This window comes from Oncorhynchus gorbuscha, unplaced genomic scaffold (genome assembly GCF_021184085.1).
Source record: "Oncorhynchus gorbuscha isolate QuinsamMale2020 ecotype Even-year unplaced genomic scaffold, OgorEven_v1.0 Un_scaffold_631, whole genome shotgun sequence".
In the NCBI taxonomy this organism is placed as follows: domain Eukaryota; kingdom Metazoa; phylum Chordata; class Actinopteri; order Salmoniformes; family Salmonidae; genus Oncorhynchus; species Oncorhynchus gorbuscha.
In genome coordinates this window covers 186,485-207,183 of record NW_025745744.1, presented here as the reverse complement: position 1 = coordinate 207,183, position 20,699 = coordinate 186,485, and the positions used below count along the sequence as shown (strand labels likewise).

At 34.1% G+C, this 20,699-nt stretch overlaps 1 protein-coding gene across 1 annotated transcript in view; it reads left to right on the top strand.

Moving 5' to 3' along the window:
* The first annotated feature begins 404 nt into the window (after window positions 1-404).
* LOC124019553 overlaps window positions 405-20,699 on the top strand; it is a 27,150-nt gene continuing 6,855 nt past the window's right edge. The window contains exons 1-9 of the mRNA XM_046334917.1: window positions 405-572; window positions 1,227-1,354; window positions 2,444-2,561; window positions 2,922-3,140; window positions 4,658-4,828; window positions 5,257-5,406; window positions 5,620-5,669; window positions 8,170-8,299; window positions 9,176-9,261. Of these exons, the coding sequence (XP_046190873.1) occupies window positions 405-572; window positions 1,227-1,354; window positions 2,444-2,561; window positions 2,922-3,140; window positions 4,658-4,828; window positions 5,257-5,406; window positions 5,620-5,669; window positions 8,170-8,299; window positions 9,176-9,261 (1,220 nt within the window). The remainder of the gene's footprint in view (window positions 573-1,226; window positions 1,355-2,443; window positions 2,562-2,921; window positions 3,141-4,657; window positions 4,829-5,256; window positions 5,407-5,619; window positions 5,670-8,169; window positions 8,300-9,175; window positions 9,262-20,699) is intronic.

Here is a 20,699-nt window from a genome sequence, read left to right as displayed (position 1 = left end):
ACACTGCACAACACTGCCACAACACTGCAGTAACACTGCCACAACACTGCAGTAACACTGCCACAACACTGCATAACACTGTCAAACACTGCCACAACACTGCCACAACACTGTCATAACACTGCACAACACTGCCACAACACTGCCACAACACTGCCACAACACTGCATAACACTGCCACAACACTGCCACAACACTGCCACAACACTGCCACAACACTGCATAACACTGCCACAACACTGCCACAACACTGCAGTAACACTGCCACAACACTGCAGTAACACTGCCACAACACTGCCACAACACTGCCACAACACTGCACAACACTGCAGTAACACTGCCACAACACTGCCACAACACTGCCACAACACTGCCACAACACTGCAGTAACACTGCTTTACCAAATGTCTGTGGTGGCAACGTGTTTTGTCATTCTGTCTCCAGCGTCGGCTCCTAAGTGTTACAACACCAGTGATCCAGAGCTCAACTCAACAGCCTGGTTTGCTGAGAACATCGGACTCTTCATCACTTATCTCACCTTGGAAGACCTCAACACCTTCGGATCAGCGCAGGTACTGTACTGTGGTGTATAGACACACAAGACACACACACACACACACACACACATATATATATATATATACACACACACACACACACACACACATATATACATACACACACACACACACATATATACATACACACACACACACACACATATACATACACACACACACACACAGCTTCTACTTGAGAATCATTGAAAAAGGATGAATTTCCAAATATCAAATTGCTAATTGAGTTTACTTCCTGAATTGACTGCTTTCAATTCAAATTGGCACGAACCTGGAATGAATGTCATGGTATTAATCCCTGTGTGTGTCCCTCCTCCTCCTCTTCCTCCTCCCCCTCCTCCTCTTTCACTTCCTCCCCATCTTATTCTTCCTCTTCTTCCTCTTCCTTCTCCTCCTCCTCCTCCTCCTCCTCCTCCTCCTCCTCCTCCTCCTCCTCCTCCTCCTCCTCCTCCTCCTCTCTTCTTCCCCTCCTCCTCCACCTCCTCTTCTTCCCCTCCTCCTCCACCTCCTCTTCTTCCTCCTCCTCCTCCTCCTCCTCCTCCTCCTCCTCCTCCTCCTCCTCCTCCTCCTCCTCCTCCTCCTCCCTCCTCCTCCTCCTCCTCCTCCTCCTCCTCATCCTCCTCCCCCTCCTCCTCTTCCTCCTCCCAGGTGTTGCAGGTGTTCACAGTGAACCTGGTGAACATAGGTCTACTGAACTCCACTAGCCTGCCCCAGAACCTCACTGACTACTACACATCACTGGTCTACCTACAGGACAGCAACTTCAACCCTCTGTTGTGAGTCTGTCTGTCTGTCTGTCTGTCTGTCTGTCTGTCTGTCTGTCTGTCTGTCTGTCTGTCTGTCTGTCTGTCTGTCTGTCTGTCTGTCTGTCTGTCTGTCTGTCTGTCTGTCTGTCTGTCTGTCTGTCTGTCTGTCTGTCTGTCTGTCTGTCTGTCTGTCTGTCTGTCTGTCTCTGTCTCTGTCTCTGTCTCTGTCTCTCTCTCTCTCTCTCCTGTCTGTGAGTCTGTCTGTCTGTCTCTGTCTCTCTCTCTCTCTCGCTCTCGTCTCTCTCTCTCTCTCCTGTCTCTATGTGAGTCTCTCTCTCTCCTCTTTCTCTTTCTGTCTCTCTCTGTCTCTCTGTGTCTCTCTCGCTGTTTCTCTCCTGTCTATTTGTCTGCATGGGTCTGTCTCTGTCTATCTGTCTGCCCGTCTCTCTCTCTCTCTCAATTCAATTCAATTCAAGGGGCTTTATTGGCATGGGAAAGATATGTTAACATTGCCAAAGCAAGTGAGGTAATACCTCTTCTTGTGGCAACAGGTCACAAATCTTGCTGCTGTGATGGAACACTGGTATTTCTCTCTCTCTCTCTCTCTCTCTCTCTCTCTCTCTCTCTCTCTCTCTCTCTCTCTCTCTCTCTCTCTCTCTCTCTCTCTCTCTCTCTCTCTCTCTCTCTCTCTCTCTCTCTCTCTCTCTCTCTCTGTCTCTCTCTCTCTGTCTCTCTCTCTCTCTCTCTCTCTCTGTCTCTCTCTCTGTCTCTCTCTCTCTCTCTCTCTCTCTCTCTCTCTCTCTCTCTCTCTCTCTCTCTCTCTCTCTCTCTCTCTCTCTCTCTCTCTCTCTTCTCTCTCTCTGTCTCTGTCTCTGTCTGCCTGGGTCTGTCTATCTGCCTGGGTCTGTCTGTGAGTGTGTCTGTCTGTCTTGGGTCACACACTCACTGCCTGGGTCTGTCACTCACTGTCTTGCTCACACACTCACTCACTCACGCACTCACTCTATTTCTCTCTCTCTATTTAATTCTCTCTTTCTGTTTCTCTCTCTCGCTCCCTGAAACAAACTTGTTAACATGTCAACTACAATCCCACATAATATTACCCCCCCCTCTCTCCAGCCTTCCTCTGTTGTTTCGATGTGTGGCCCCAGGGCCAGCCTTCAGACAGCTGGACGCTGAGCAGAGCATGATCCTTCTACACAACCTGACTACACTGTGTAGAGACCTGGACCCACAGGTAACACACACACACACACACACACACACACACACACACACACACACACACACACACACACACACACACACACACACACACACACACACACACACACACACACACACACACACACAGACACACACACACACACACAGACACACACGCATACACACACACATACACACACACACGCATTCACACACACAGACACACACACGCATATACACACACACACAAACACACACACCCACACATAGAAACACACACATACATTCATACACAGACACACAGACACAGACACACACACAGACAAACACACAGACACACACACACAGACACACAAACTGTACATTAACCCTCGCTGTGTGTTCTCTGCAGGTGTCTGCAGCTCTAGCAGCTAACATGGGAGACAACATAAACAGCAACACCATCGCTGCCCTCGGCAGAGAGAGTACAGGTCTATCTGAGGGTCAGATCACCATGGCACCCGCCAGCGTTCTGTGGGCTTCCTTCAGCATTCTGAGCACTGTGATTGGCTGGAACCAGGGCCAGGCCATGGCCATCATCCAATCACTGATGCTGTCAGGAGCCGTGAAGGTAACCTAGTTTATCACCTAGGACTGGTTGTTGTTGCTGGTGGTTAGTGAATCACATAGTATTGGTTGTTGTTGTGGTAGTTAATCACCTAGTACTGGTTGTTTTTGGTAGTTAGTTAATCACCTAGTACTGGTTGTTGTTGGTAGTTAGTTAATCACCTAGTACTGGTTGTTGTTGTGGTAGTTAATCACCTAGTACTGGTTGTTGTTGGTAGTTAGTTAATCACCTAGTACTGGTTGTTGTTGTGGTAGTTAATCACCTAGTACTGGTTGTTGTTGTGGTAGTTAGTTAATCACCTAGTACTGGTTGTTGTTGTGGTAGTTAATCACCTAGTACTGGTTGTTTTTGTGGTCGTTAGTTAATCACCTAGTACTGGTTGTTGTTGCTGGTAGTTAGTTAATCACCTAGTACTGGTTGTTGCTGGTAGTTAGTTAATCACCTTGTACTGGTTGTTGTTGCTGGTAGTTAGTTAATCACCTTGTACTGGTTGTTGTTGTTGTGGTAGTTAGTTAATCACCTAGTACTGGTTGTTGCTGGTAGTTAGTTAATCACCTAGTACTGGTTGTTGTTTTGGTATTTTATCACCTAGTACTGGTTGTTGTTGGTAGTTAGTTAATCACCTAGTACTGGTTGTTGTTGGTAGTTAGTTAATCACCTTGTACTGGTTGTTGTTGTGGTAGTTAGTTAATCACCTAGTACTGGTTGTTGCTGGTAGTTAGTTAATCACCTAGTACTGGTTGTTGTTAGTAGTTAGTTAATCACCTAGTACTGGTTGTTGCTGGTAGTTAGTTAATCACCGAGTACTAGTTGTGGGTCCTTCTGTAGCTCAGTTGGTAGAGCATGGCGCTTGTAACGCCAGGGTAGTGGGTTCGATCCCCGCGACCACCCATACGTAGAATGTATGCACACATGACTGTAAGTCGCTTTGGATAAAAGCGTCTGCTAAATGGCATATATTATTATATTATATATATTGTTGTGGTAGTTAGTTAATCACCTAGTACTGGTTGTTGTTATGGTAGTTAGTTAATCACATAGTACTGGTTGTTGTTTTGGTATTTTATCACCTAGTACTGGTTGTTGGTAGTTAGTTAATCACCTAGTACTGGTTGTTGTTATGGTAGTTAGTTAATCACATAGTACTGGTTGTTGTTTTGGTATTTTATCACCTAGTACTGGTTGTTGTTGGTAGTTAGTTAATCACCTAGTACTAGTTGTTGTTGTTATGGTAGTTAGTTAATCACATAGTACTGGTTGTTGTTTTGGTATTTTATCACCTAGTACTGGTTGTTGTTGGTAGTTAGTTAATCACCTAGTACTAGTTGTTGTTGTTGGTAGTTAGTTAATCACCAAGTACTGGTTGTTGTTGTTGTTTGATAATATCGTAGAATCTGTACTTTAATCATTATTCTGTCGTCGTTCACCATTTTCATCCTTTTGATCAGATGATCAGAACCTTCCTTCGTTTGTTTCATACACTCATCCGTGTTGTCGTTTTCATCTCTACTTCCTGTCAGATCAACAGCGCATCCACCTTGACAGCGCTGGGTTCCCTGGTGACCGGTGTTCCCTCGGCAACCTTAGGCAGCATCAGCGGCACAGAACTCCTCTACGCGTCCCAGGATGCCACATTCATAACATACATGCAGACCGCCCCGACGATCTTAATCCAGACTTTCGTCACTCAGGTACCGTGTCGCAGTTAAAGTCTTCTTCACTTAACCTTTTGGTTCCTACTATGAGAACTGTTGATTATTTCCAGTTAATTCTATAGCAGTGATAAACATTTCTTAGCTGAATGCTTGTAATATAGATAGATAAAAGCATGGATGTTTGACTGACCGACAAACTGATTGATTAATATGGTGTTTATTCTCCCCATAGGGTTGACTGATTGATTAATATGGTGTCTATTCTCCCCATACAGTTGACTGATTGATTAATATGGTGTCTATTCTCCCCATACAGTTGACTCTATTCTCCCCATACAGTTGATTCTGATTGATTAATGTGGTGTCTATTCTCCCCATACAGTTGACTGATTGATTAATATGGTGTCTATTCTCCCCATGCAGTTGACTGATTGATTAATGTGGTGTCTATTCTCCCCATCCAGTTGATCACAGTGAACCCAAACCCAGACAGTATTCTCCAGAACGTCCCAGACAGCATGTCTACTGAGATCCCCAGGTCCCTGCTGCAGGGCTTCTCTCAGAACAGTGTGGTGGTGGAGAAACTGAACCGGAAGACGTGGAGACACGAACAGGTGACGGGGAGCACACACACACACACACACACACACACACACACACACACACACACACACACACACACACACACACACACACACACACACACACACACACACACACACACACACACACACACACACACACACACACACACACACACACACACACACACACACACACACACACAGTGAATTTAAGAAACTATAATCCTGTTCTTTTATTTTCAGGCTGTGTTGTTCTTTGACACAGTGGCTCTAGGAATTGACAACTCCGACAAGTGAGTCTGGGAACATCTGCACATTGTGATGTACAGTATATATATATATACACAGATATATATATAGATATATATATACACAGATATATATATATATATATACACAGATATATATATATATATATATATATATATATATATATATATATATATATATATATATACACAGATATATATATATATATATATATACAGATATATATATATACACACAGATATATATATATACAGATATATATATATACACACAGATATATATATATACACAGATATATATATATATATACACAGATATATATATACACAGATATATATATATATATATATAGATAGATATATATATATACAGATATATATATATATATATATACACAGATATATATATATATATACAGATATATATATATATACACACAGATATATATATATATATATATATATATACACACAGATATATATATATATATATATACATATATATATATATATATATATATACACAGATATATATATATATATATACACAGATATATATATACACAGATATATATATATATATACACAGATATATATATATATACATATATATATACACATATACACAGATATATATATATATATATATACACATATATATATATATAGATACACACAGATATATATATACAGATATATATACACAGATATATATATATACAGATATATATACACAGATATATATATATATATATATATACACATATATATATATATATATACAGATATATATATATATATATACACAGATATATATATATGTACACAAATATATATATGTACACATATATATATATATATATACACAGATATATATATATACACAGATATATATATACACAGATAGATATATATATATATATGTACACAAATATATATATGTACACAGATATATATATAAAGTGCATTCGGAAAGTATTTACGTAAGTATTCAGACCCTTTACTCAGTACTTTGTTGAAGCACCTTTGGCAGCGATTACAGCCTTGAGTCTTCTTGGGTATGATGCTACAAGCTTGGTACACCTGTATTTGGGGAGTTCCCATTCTTCTCTGCAGATCCTCTCAAGCTCTGTCAGGTTGGATGGGGAGCATCGCTGCAGTTATTTTCAGGTCTCTCCAGAGATGTTTGATCGGGTTCAAATCCGGGCTCTGGCTGGGCCACTCAAGGACATTCAGAGACTTGTCCCAAAGCCACTCCTGTGTTGTTTTGGCTGTGTGCTTAGGGTCGTTGTCCTATTGGAAGGCGAACGCTCGCCCCAGTCTGGGGTTCTGAGCGCTCTGGAGCAGGTTTTCATCAAAGATCTCTCTGTACTTTGCTCCGTTTGTCTTTCCCTCGATCCTGACTAGTCTCCTAGTCCCTATCACTGAAAAACATCCCCACAGCATGATGCTGCCACCACCATGAATCCCCGTAGGGATGGTACCAGGTTTCCTCCAGATGTGACGCTTGGCATTCAGGCCAAAGAGTTCAATCTCGGTTTTATCAGACCAGAGAATCTTGTTTCTCATGGTCTGAGAGTCCTTTAGGTACCTTTTGGCAAACTCCAAGCGGGCTGTCATGTGCCTTTTACTGAGGAGTGGGTTCCGTCTGGCCACTCTACCATAAAGGCCTGATCGGTGGAGTGCTGCAGAGATGGTTGTCCTTCTGGAAGGTTCTCCCATCTCCACAGAGGAACTCTAGAGCTCTGTCAGAGTGACCATCGGGTTCCCTGACCAAGGCCATTCTACCCCGATTGCTCAGTTTGGCCAGGCGGACAGTTCTTGGAAGAGTCTTGGTGGTTCCAAACTTGATGGAGGCCACTGGGTTCTTGGGGACCCACAATGCTGCAGAAATGTTTTGGTACCTTTCCCCAGCTCTACGGACAATTCCTTCGACCTCATGGCTAGGTTCTTGCTCTGACATGCACTGTCAACTGGGACCTTATACAGACAGGTGTGTGCCTTTCCAAATCATGTCCAATCAATTGCATTTACCACAGGTGGACTCCAATCAAGTTGTAGAAACATGTCAAAGATGATCAATGGAAACAGGATGCACCTGAGCTCATTTTCAATTCTCATAGCAAAGGGTCTGAATACTTATGTAAATAAGTTATTATATTTTTTGTTTGTAATACATTTGCAAAAATGTCTAAAAACCAGTTTTCACTTTGTCATTATGGGGTATTGTGTGTAGATAAAAAAAACAGTTTTAATTATGAAATCCATTTTAGAATAAGGCTGTAACGTAACAAAATGTGGAAAAAGTCAAGGTGTCTGAATACTTTCAGAATTCACTTTAAAACCAGGAAGTGTCATGTGGGCGTGTTGATGGTGTCTCAGTGCAATTTCTCTCAGTTTAATGGTTATTTGTTTTCAATTATCGTGTGTGTGTCCGCGCCTTTGTGCGTGTGCGTGCGTGTGTGTGTGTGTGTGTGTCTGTGTGTGTCTGTGTGTGTGTGTGTGCGTCTGTGTGTGTCCCCAGTATGTCATCCAGCGTGCTCCAGGGCTTCACCTGCACCAGAGTGGCCAGTATGACCACAACCAAGATCAAGAAACTGGTCAAGGCCTGCAGGAGGAAGGGCAAGAACAGGGTCGCACTGAGAGAGACTCAGGTCAGATACCAGCTGTTGTTGTTGTTTTCACTGTGGTTATTGTTGTTGTTGTTGTCGTACTCAAAGAGACTCAGGTCAGCCTCTCATCACCAAGCTTAATACCAGCTGTTGTTGTTGTCCTTGTTGTTGTCGTACTCAAAGAGACTCTGGTCAGCCTCTCATCACCAAGCTTAATACCAGCTGTTGTTGTTGTCCTTGTTGTTGTCGTACTCAAAGAGACTCTGGTCAGCCTCTCATCACCAAGCTTAATACCAGCTGTTGTTGTTGTCCTTGTTGTTGTTGTTGTTGTCGTACTCAAAGAGACTCTGGTCAGCCTCTCATCACCAAGCTTAATACCAGCTGTTGTTGTTGTCCTTGTTGTTGTTGTTGTTGTCGTACTCAAAGAGACTCTGGTCAGCCTCTCATCACCAAGCTTAATACCAGCTGTTGTTGTTGTCCTTGTTGTTGTCGTACTCAAAGAGACTCTGGTCAGCCTCTCATCACCAAGCTTAATACCAGCTGTTGTTGTTGTCCTTGTTGTTGTTGTTGTTGTTGTTGTCGTCGTACTCAAAGAGACTCTGGTCAGCCTCTCATCACCAAGCTTAATACCAGCTGTTGTTGTTGTCCTTGTTGTTGTCGTACTCAAAGAGACTCTGGTCAGCCTCTCATCACCAAGCTTAATACCAGCTGTTGTTGTTGTCCTTGTTGTTGTTGTTGTTGTTGTTGTCGTACTCAAAGAGACTCTGGTCAGCCTCTCATCACCAAGCTTAATACCAGTTGTTGTTGCTGAGGTCGGTAATTGTTGGATTCCAACAGTTGTTTGAGAAGTCAGCTTGCAAAGGGATTATTCATTTGATAAATAATCATCATGTTATTATATGTTTGTGTGAACCACAGTTGACCTGCATGTACAACTACATCAAGGAAGAGTCAAATGTCACCAGCTACAACCTGTACCCTCCTGACATGCTGCTTTACTACGAGTGAGTACCGCATGTCACACATTCAACCAATCAATCAATACATCAATTAACCAATCAACCAATAAATACATTGACCAACCAATCAACCAATCAATCAACCAATCAATTAACCAATCAACTAATATATACATTGACCAACCAATAAATCCATTAACCAATCAACCAATCAATCAACCAACAACCAATAAATTAATCAACCAACCAACAAATAAATACATTAACCAATTAACCAATCAACCAATAAATACATTAACCATTACTGAGGAATGAAACTGGTTTATTAATAAGTTACTGATGAATGAAACTGGTTTATTAAGTTAGTGATGAATGAAACTGGTTTATTAATAAGTTAGTGATGAATGAAACTGGTTTATTAATAAGTTACTGATGAATGAAACTGGTTTATTAATAAGTTACTGATGAATGAAACTGGTTTATTAATAAGTTACTGATGAATGAAACTGGTTTATTAAGTTACTGATGAATGAAACTGGTTTATTAATAAGTTACTGATGAATGAAACTGGTTTATTAATAAGTTACTGATGAATGAAACTGGTTTATTAAGTTACTGATGAATGAAACTGGTTTATTAAGTTACTGATGAATGAAACTGGTTTATTAAGTTACTGATGAATGATACTGGTTTATTAAGTTACTGATGAATGAAACTGGTTTACTATGTTACTGATGAATGAAACTGGTTTATTAAGCTACTGATGAATGAAACTGGTTTATTAAGTTACTGGTTTATTACGTTACTGATGAATGAAACTGGTTTATTAAGTTACTAATGAAACTGGTTTATTAAGTTACTGATGAAACTGGTTTATTAAGTTACTGATGAATGAAACTGGTTTATTAAGTTACTGATGAATGAAACTGGTTTATTAAGTTACTGATGAATGAAACTGGTTTATTAAGTTACTGGTTTATTAAGTTACTGATGAATGAAACTGGTTTATTAAGTTACTGATGAATGAAACTGGTTTATTAAGTTACTGATGAATGAAACTGGTTTATTAAGTTACTGATGAATGAAACTGGTTTATTAAGTTACTGATGAATGAAACTGGTTTATTAAGTTACTGATGAATGAAACTGGTTTATTAAGTTACTGATTAATGAATCTGGTTTATTAAGTTACTGATGAATGAAACTGGTTTATTAAGTTACTGATTAATGAAACTGGTTTATTAAGTTACTGATGAATGAAACTGGTTTATTAAGTTACTGGTTTATTAAGTTACTGATGAATGAAACTGGTTTATTAAGTTACTGATGAATGAAACTGGTTTATTAAGTTAGTGATGAATGAAACTGGTTTATTAAGTTACTGGTTTATTAAGTTACTGATGAATGAAACTGGTTTATTAAGTTACTGATGAATGAAACCGGTTTATTCAGTTACTGATGAATGAAACTGGTTTATTAAGTTACTGATGAATGAAACCGGTTTATTAAGTTAGTGATGAATGAAACTGGTTTATTAAGTTACTGATGAAACTGGTTTATTAAGTTACTGATGAATGAAACTGGTTTATTAAGTTACTGATGAATGAAACTGGTTTATTAAGTTACTGATTAATGAATCTGGTTTATTAAGTTACTGATGAATGAAACTGGTTTATTAAGTTACTGATGAATGAAACGGGTTTATTAAGTTACTGATGAATGAAACTGGTTTATTAAGTTACTGATGAAACTGGTTTATTAAGTTACTGATGAATGAAACTGGTTTATTAAGTTACTGATGAATGAAACTGGTTTATTAAGTTACTGATGAATGAAACCGGTTTATTAAGTTACTGGTTTATTAAGTTACTGATGAATGAAACTGGTTTATTAAGTTACTGGTTTATTAAGTTACTGATGAATTGGTTTATTAAGTTACTGATGAATGAAACTGGTTTATTAAGTTACTGATGAATGAAACTGGTTTATTAAGTTACTGATGAATGAAACTGGTTTATTAAGTTACTGATGAATGAAACTGGTTTATTAAGTTACTGATGAATGAAACTGAAACTGGTTTATTAATTACTGGTTTATTAAGTTACTGATGAATGAAACTGGTTTATTAAGTTACTGATGAATGAAACTGGTTTATTAAGTTACTGATGAATGAAACTGGTTTATTAAGTTACTGATGAATGAAACTGGTTTATTAAGTTACTGGTTTATTAAGTTACTGATGAATGAAACTGGTTTATTAAGTTACTGATGAATGAAACTGGTTTATTAAGTTACTGGTTTATTAAGTTACTGATGAATGAAACTGGTTTATTAAGTTACTGATGAATGAAACTGGTTTATTAAGTTACTGATGAATGAAACTGGTTTATTAAGTTACTGATGAATGAAACTGGTTTATTAAGTTACTGATGAATGAAACTGGTTTATTAAGTTACTGGTTTATTAAGTTACTGATGAATGAAACTGGTTTATTAAGTTACTGATGAATGAAACTGGTTTATTAAGTTACTGATGAATGAAACTGGTTTATTACGTTACTGGTTTATTAAGTTACTGATGAATGAAACTGGTTTATTAAGTTACTGATGAATGAAACTGGTTTATTACGTTACTGATGAATGAAACTGGTTTATTAAGTTACTGGTTTATTAAGTTACTGATGAATGAAACTGGTTTATTAAGTTACTGGTTTATTGAATGAAACTGTTACTGATGAATGAAACTGGTTTATTAAGTTACTGATGAATGAAACTGGTTTATTAAGTTACTGATGAAACTGGTTTATTAAGTTACTGATGAATGAAACTGGTTTATTAAGTTACTGATGAATGAAACTGGTTTATTAAGTTACTGATGAATGAAACCGGTTTATTAAGTTACTGGTTTATTAAGTTACTGATGAATGAAACTGGTTTATTAAGTTACTGGTTTATTAAGTTACTGATGAATGAAACTGGTTTATTAAGTTACTGATGAATGAAACTGGTTTATTAAGTTACTGATGAATGAAACTGGTTTATTAAGTTACTGATGAATGAAACTGGTTTATTAAGTTACTGATGAATGAAACTGGTTTATTAAGTTACTGATGAATGAAACTGGTTTATTAAGTTACTGATGAATGAAACTGGTTTATTAAGTTACTGATGAATGAAACTGGTTTATTAAGTTACTAATGAATGAAACTGGTTTATTAAGTTACTGATGAATGAAACTGGTTTATTAAGTTACTGATGAATGAAACTGGTTTATTAAGTTACTGGTTTATTAAGTTACTGATGAATGAAACTGGTTTATTAAGTTACTGATGAATGAAACTGGTTTATTAAGTTACTGATGAATGAAACTGGTTTATTAAGTTACTGATGAATGAAACTGGTTTATTAAGTTACTGATGAATGAAACTGGTTTACTATGTTACTGATGAATGAAACTGGTTTATTAAGCTACTGATGAATGAAACTGGTTTATTAAGTTACTGGTTTATTACGTTAATGAAAAACTGGTTTATTAAGTTACTAATGAAACTGGTTTATTAACTGGTTTATTAAGTTACTGATGAATGAAACTGGTTTATTAAGTTACTGATGAATGAAACTGGTTTATTAAGTTACTGATGAATGAAACTGGTTTATTAAGTTACTGGTTTATTAAGTTACTGATGAATGAAACTGGTTTATTAAGTTACTGATGAATGAAACTGGTTTATTAAGTTACTGATGAATGAAACTGGTTTATTAAGTTACTGATGAATGAAACTGGTTTATTAAGTTACTGATGAATGAAACTGGTTTATTAAGTTACTGATGAATGAAACTGGTTTATTAAGTTACTGATTAATGAATCTGGTTTATTAAGTTACTGATGAATGAAACTGGTTTATTAAGTTACTGATTAATGAAACTGGTTTATTAAGTTACTGATGAATGAAACTGGTTTATTAAGTTACTGGTTTATTAAGTTACTGATGAATGAAACTGGTTTATTAAGTTACTGATGAATGAAACTGGTTTATTAAGTTAGTGATGAATGAAACTGGTTTATTAAGTTACTGGTTTATTAAGTTACTGATGAATGAAACTGGTTTATTAAGTTACTGATGAATGAAACTGGTTTATTCAGTTACTGATGAATGAAACTGGTTTATTAAGTTACTGATGAATGAAACTGGTTTATTAAGTTACTGATGAATGAAACTGGTTTATTAAGTTACTGATGAAACTGGTTTATTAAGTTACTGATGAATGAAACTGGTTTATTAAGTTACTGATGAATGAAACTGGTTTATTAAGTTACTGATTAATGAATCTGGTTTATTAAGTTACTGATGAATGAAACTGGTTTATTAAGTTACTGATGAATGAAACTGGGTTTATTAAGTTACTGATGAATGAAACTGGTTTATTAAGTTACTGATGAAACTGGTTTATTAAGTTACTGATGAATGAAACTGGTTTATTAAGTTACTGATGAATGAAACTGGTTTATTAAGTTACTGATGAATGAAACTGGTTTATTAAGTTACTGGTTTATTAAGTTACTGATGAATGAAACTGGTTTATTAAGTTACTGGTTTATTAAGTTACTGATGAATGAAACTGGTTTATTAAGTTACTGATGAATGAAACTGGTTTATTAAGTTACTGATGAATGAAACTGGTTTATTAAGTTACTGATGAATGAAACTGGTTTATTAAGTTACTGATGAATGAAACTGGTTTATTAAGTTACTGATGAATGAAACTGGTTTATTAAGTTACTGGTTTATTAAGTTACTGATGAATGAAACTGGTTTATTAAGTTACTGATGAATGAAACTGGTTTATTAAGTTACTGATGAATGAAACTGGTTTATTAAGTTACTGATGAATGAAACTGGTTTATTAAGTTACTGGTTTATTAAGTTACTGATGAATGAAACTGGTTTATTAAGTTACTGATGAATGAAACTGGTTTATTAAGTTACTGGTTTATTAAGTTACTGATGAATGAAACTGGTTTATTAAGTTACTGATGAATGAAACTGGTTTATTAAGTTACTGATGAATGAAACTGGTTTATTAAGTTACTGATGAATGAAACTGGTTTATTACGTTACTGATGAATGAAACTGGTTTATTAAGTTACTGGTTTATTAAGTTACTGATGAATGAAACTGGTTTATTAAGTTACTGATGAATGAAACTGGTTTATTAAGTTACTGATGAATGAAACTGGTTTATTACGTTACTGGTTTATTAAGTTACTGATGAATGAAACTGGTTTATTAAGTTACTGATGAATGAAACTGGTTTATTACGTTACTGATGAATGAAACTGGTTTATTAAGTTACTGGTTTATTAAGTTACTGATGAATGAAACTGGTTTATTAAGTTACTGGTTTATTAAGTTACTGATGAATGAAACTGGTTTATTAAGTTACTGATGAATGAAACTGGTTTATTAAGTTACTGATGAAACTGGTTTTATTAAGTTACTGATGAATGAAACTGGTTTATTAAGTTACTGATGAATGAAACTGGTTTATTAAGTTACTGATGAATGAAACCGGTTTATTAAGTTACTGGTTTATTAAGTTACTGATGAATGAAACTGGTTTATTAAGTTACTGGTTTATTAAGTTACTGATGAATGAAACTGGTTTATTAAGTTACTGATGAATGAAACTGGTTTATTAAGTTACTGATGAATGAAACTGGTTTATTAAGTTACTGATGAATGAAACTGGTTTATTAAGTTACTGATGAATGAAACTGGTTTATTAAGTTACTGATGAATGAAACTGGTTTATTAAGTTACTGATGAATGAAACTGGTTTATTAAGTTACTGATGAATGAAACTGGTTTATTAAGTTACTAATGAATGAAACTGGTTTATTAAGTTACTGATGAATGAAACTGGTTTATTAAGTTACTGATGAATGAAACTGGTTTATTAAGTTACTGGTTTATTAAGTTACTGATGAATGAAACTGGTTTATTAAGTTACTGATGAATGAAACTGGTTTATTAAGTTACTGATGAATGAAACTGGTTTATTAAGTTACTGATGAATGAAACTGGTTTATTAAGTTACTGGTTTATTAAGTTACTGATGAATGAAACTGGTTTATTAAGTTACTGATGAATGAAACTGGTTTATTAAGTTACTGATGAATGAAACTGGTTTATTAAGTTACTGGTTTATTAAGTTACTGATGAATGAAACTGGTTTATTAAGTTACTGATGAATGAAACTGGTTTATTAAGTTACTAATGAATGAAACTGGTTTATTAAGTTACTAATGAATGAAACTGGTTTATTAAGTTACTAATGAATGAAACTGGTTTATTAAGTTACTGGTTTATTAGGTTACTGATGAATGAAACTGGTTTATTAAGTTACTAATGAATGAAACTGGTTTATTAAGTTACTAATGAATGAAACTGGTTTATTAAGTTACTGATGAATGAAACTGGTTTATTAAGTTACTGATGAATGAAACTGGTTTATTAAGTTACTGATGAATGAAACTGGTTTATTAAGTTACTGATGAATGAAACTGGTTTATTAAGTTACTGGTTTATTAAGTTACTGATGAATGAAACTGGTTTATTAAGTTACTGATGAATGAAACTGGTTTATTAAGTTACTGGTTTATTAAGTTACTGATGAATGAAACTGGTTTATTAAGTTACTGATGAATGAAACTGGTTTATTAAGTTACTGATGAATGAAACTGGTTTATTAAGTTACTGATGAATGAAACTGGTTTATTACGTTACTGATGAATGAAACTGGTTTATTAAGTTACTGGTTTATTAAGTTACTAATGAATGAAACTGGTTTATTAAGTTACTAATGAATGAAACTGGTTTATTAAGTTACTAATGAATGAAACTGGTTTATTAAGTTACTGGTTTATTAAGTTACTGATGAATGAAACTGGTTTATTAAGTTACTAATGAATGAAACTGGTTTATTAAGTTACTAATGAATGAAACTGGTTTATTAAGTTACTGATGAATGAAACTGGTTTATTAAGTTACTGATGAATGAAACTGGTTTATTAAGTTACTGATGAATGAAACTGGTTTATTAAGTTACTGGTTTATTAAGTTACTGATGAATGAAACTGGTTTATTAAGTTACTGATGAATGAAACTGGTTTATTAAGTTACTGGTTTATTAAGTTACTGATGAATGAAACTGGTTTATTAAGTTACTGATGAATGAAACTGGTTTATTAAGTTACTGATGAATGAAACTGGTTTATTAAGTTACTGATGAATGAAACTGGTTTATTAAGTTACTGATGAATGAAACTGGTTTATTAAGTTACTGGTTTATTAAGTTACTGATGAATGAAACTGGTTTATTAAGTTACTGATGAATGAAACTGGTTTATTAAGTTACTGATGAATGAAACTGGTTTATTACGTTACTGGTTTATTAAGTTACTGATGAATGAAACTGGTTTATTAAGTTACTGATGAATGAAACTGGTTTATTACGTTACTGATGAATGAAACTGGTTTATTAAGTTACTGGTTTATTAAGTTACTGATGAATGAAACTGGTTTATTAAGTTACTGGTTTTATTAAGTTACTGATGAATGAAACTGGTTTATTAAGTTACTGATGAATGAAACTGGTTTATTAAGTTACTGATGAAACTGGTTTATTAAGTTACTGATGAATGAAACTGGTTTATTAAGTTACTGATGAATGAAACTGGTTTATTAAGTTACTGATGAATGAAACCGGTTTATTAAGTTACTGGTTTATTAAGTTACTGATGAATGAAACTGGTTTATTAAGTTACTGATGAATGAAACTGGTTTATTAAGTTACTGATGAATGAAACTGGTTTATTAAGTTACTGATGAATGAAACTGGTTTATTAAGTTACTGATGAATGAAACTGGTTTATTAAGTTACTGATGAATGAAACTGGTTTATTAAGTTACTGATGAATGAAACTGGTTTATTAAGTTACTGATGAATGAAACTGGTTTATTAAGTTACTAATGAATGAAACTGGTTTATTAAGTTACTGATGAATGAAACTGGTTTATTAAGTTACTGATGAATGAAACTGGTTTATTAAGTTACTGGTTTATTAAGTTACTGATGAATGAAACTGGTTTATTAAGTTACTGATGAATGAAACTGGTTTATTAAGTTACTGATGAATGAAACTGGTTTATTAAGTTACTGATGAATGATACTGGTTTATTAAGTTACTGATGAATGAAACTGGTTTACTATGTTACTGATGAATGAAACTGGTTTATTAAGCTACTGATGAATGAAACTGGTTTATTAAGTTACTGGTTTATTACGTTACTGATGAATGAAACTGGTTTATTAAGTTACTAATGAAACTGGTTTATTAAGTTACTGATGAAACTGGTTTATTAAGTTACTGATGAATGAAACTGGTTTATTAAGTTACTGATGAATGAAACTGGTTTATTAAGTTACTGATGAATGAAACTGGTTTATTAAGTTACTGGTTTATTAAGTTACTGATGAATGAAACTGGTTTATTAAGTTACTGATGAATGAAACTGGTTTATTAAGTTACTGATGAATGAAACTGGTTTATTAAGTTACTGATGAATGAAACTGGTTTATTAAGTTACTGATGAATGAAACTGGTTTATTAAGTTACTGATGAATGAAACTGGTTTATTAAGTTACTGATTAATGAATCTGGTTTATTAAGTTACTGATGAATGAAACTGGTTTATTAAGTTACTGATTAATGAAACTGGTTTATTAAGTTACTGATGAATGAAACTGGTTTATTAAGTTACTGGTTTATTAAGTTACTGATGAATGAAACTGGTTTATTAAGTTACTGATGAATGAAACTGGTTTATTAAGTTAGTGATGAATGAAACTGGTTTATTAAGTTACTGGTTTATTAAGTTACTGATGAATGAAACTGGTTTATTAAGTTACTGATGAATGAAACCGGTTTATTCAGTTACTGATGAATGAAACTGGTTTATTAAGTTACTGATGAATGAAACTGGTTTATTAAGTTAGTGATGAATGAAACTGGTTTATTAAGTTACTGATGAAACTGGTTTATTAAGTTACTGATGAATGAAACTGGTTTATTAAGTTACTGATGAATGAAACTGGTTTATTAAGTTACTGATTAATGAATCTGGTTTATTAAGTTACTGATGAATGAAACTGGTTTATTAAGTTACTGATGAATGAAACTGGTTTATTAAGTTACTGATGAATGAAACTGGTTTATTAAGTTACTGATGAAACTGGTTTATTAAGTTACTGATGAATGAAACTGGTTTATTAAGTTACTGATGAATGAAACTGGTTTATTAAGTTACTGATGAATGAAACTGGTTTATTAAGTTACTGGTTTATTAAGTTACTGATGAATGAAACTGGTTTATTAAGTTACTGGTTTATTAAGTTACTGATGAATGAAACTGGTTTATTAAGTTACTGATGAATGAAACTGGTTTATTAAGTTACTGATGAATGAAACTGGTTTATTAAGTTACTGATGAATGAAACTGGTTTATTAAGTTACTGATGAATGAAACTGGTTTATTAAGTTACTGATGAATGAAACTGGTTTATTAAGTTACTGGTTTATTAAGTTACTGATGAATGAAACTGGTTTATTAAGTTACTGATGAATGAAACTGGTTTATTAAGTTACTGATGAATGAAACTGGTTTATTAAGTTACTGATGAATGAAACTGGTTTATTAAGTTACTGGTTTATTAAGTTACTGATGAATGAAACTGGTTTATTAAGTTACTGATGAATGAAACTGGTTTATTAAGTTACTGGTTTATTAAGTTACTGATGAATGAAACTGGTTTATTAAGTTACTGATGAATGAAACTGGTTTATTAAGTTACTGATGAATGAAACTGGTTTATTAAGTTACTGATGAATGAAACTGGTTTATTAAGTTACTGATGAATGAAACTGGTTTATTAAGTTACTGGTTTATTAAGTTACTGATGAATGAAACTGGTTTATTAAGTTACTGATGAATGAAACTGGTTTATTAAGTTACTGATGAATGAAACTGGTTTATTACGTTACTGGTTTATTAAGTTACTGATGAATGAAACTGGTTTATTAAGTTACTGATGAATGAAACTGGTTTATTAAGTTACTGATGAATGAAACTGGTTTATTAAGTTACTGGTTTATTAAGTTACTGATGAATGAAACTGGTTTATTAAGTTACTGGTTTATTAAGTTACTGATGAATGAAACTGGTTTATTAAGTTACTGATGAATGAAACTGGTTTATTAAGTTACTGATGAAACTGGTTTATTAAGTTACTGATGAATGAAACTGGTTTATTAAGTTACTGATGAATGAAACTGGTTTATTAAGTTACTGATGAATGAAACTGGTTTATTAAGTTACTGATGTTTATTAAGTTACTGATGAATGAAACTGGTTTATTAAGTTACTGGTTTATTAAACTGATGAATGAAACTGGTTTATTAAGTTACTGATGAATGAAACTGGTTTATTAAGTTACTGATGAATGAAACTGGTTTATTAAGTTACTGATGAATGAAACTGGTTTATTAAGTTACTGATGAATGAAACTGGTTTATTAAGTTACTGATGAATGAAACTGGTTTATTAAGTTACTGATGAATGAAACTGGTTTATTAAGTTACTGATGAATGAAACTGGTTTATTAAGTTACTAATGAATGAAACTGGTTTATTAAGTTACTGATGAATGAAACTGGTTTATTAAGTTACTGATGAATGAAACTGGTTTATTAAGTTACTGGTTTATTAAGAAACTGGTTTATGAAACTGGTTTATTAAGTTACTGATGAATGAAACTGGTTTATTAAGTTACTGATGAATGAAACTGGTTTATTAAGTTACTGATGAATGAAACTGGTTTATTAAGTTGAAACTGGTTTATTAAGTTACTGATGAATGAAACTGGTTTATTAAGTTACTGATGAATGAAACTGGTTTATTAAGTTACTGATGAATGAAACTGGTTTATTAAGTTACTGGTTTATTAAGTTACTGATGAATGAAACTGGTTTATTAAGTTACTGATGAATGAAACTGGTTTATTAAGTTACTGATGAATGAAACTGGTTTATTAAGTTACTGAATGTTTTATTAAGTTACTGATGAATGAAACTGGTTTATTAAGTTACTGGTTTATTAAGTTACTGATGAATGAAACTGGTTTATTAAGTTACTGATGAATGAAACTGGTTTATTAAGTTACTGATGAATGAAACTGGTTTATTAAGTTACTGATGAATGAAACTGGTTTATTAAGTTACTGATGAATGAAACTGGTTTATTAAGTTACTGATGAATGAAACTGGTTTATTAAGTTACTGATGAATGAAACTGGTTTATTAAGTTACTGGTTTATTAAGTTACTGATGAATGAAACTGGTTTATTAAGTTACTGGTTTATTAAGT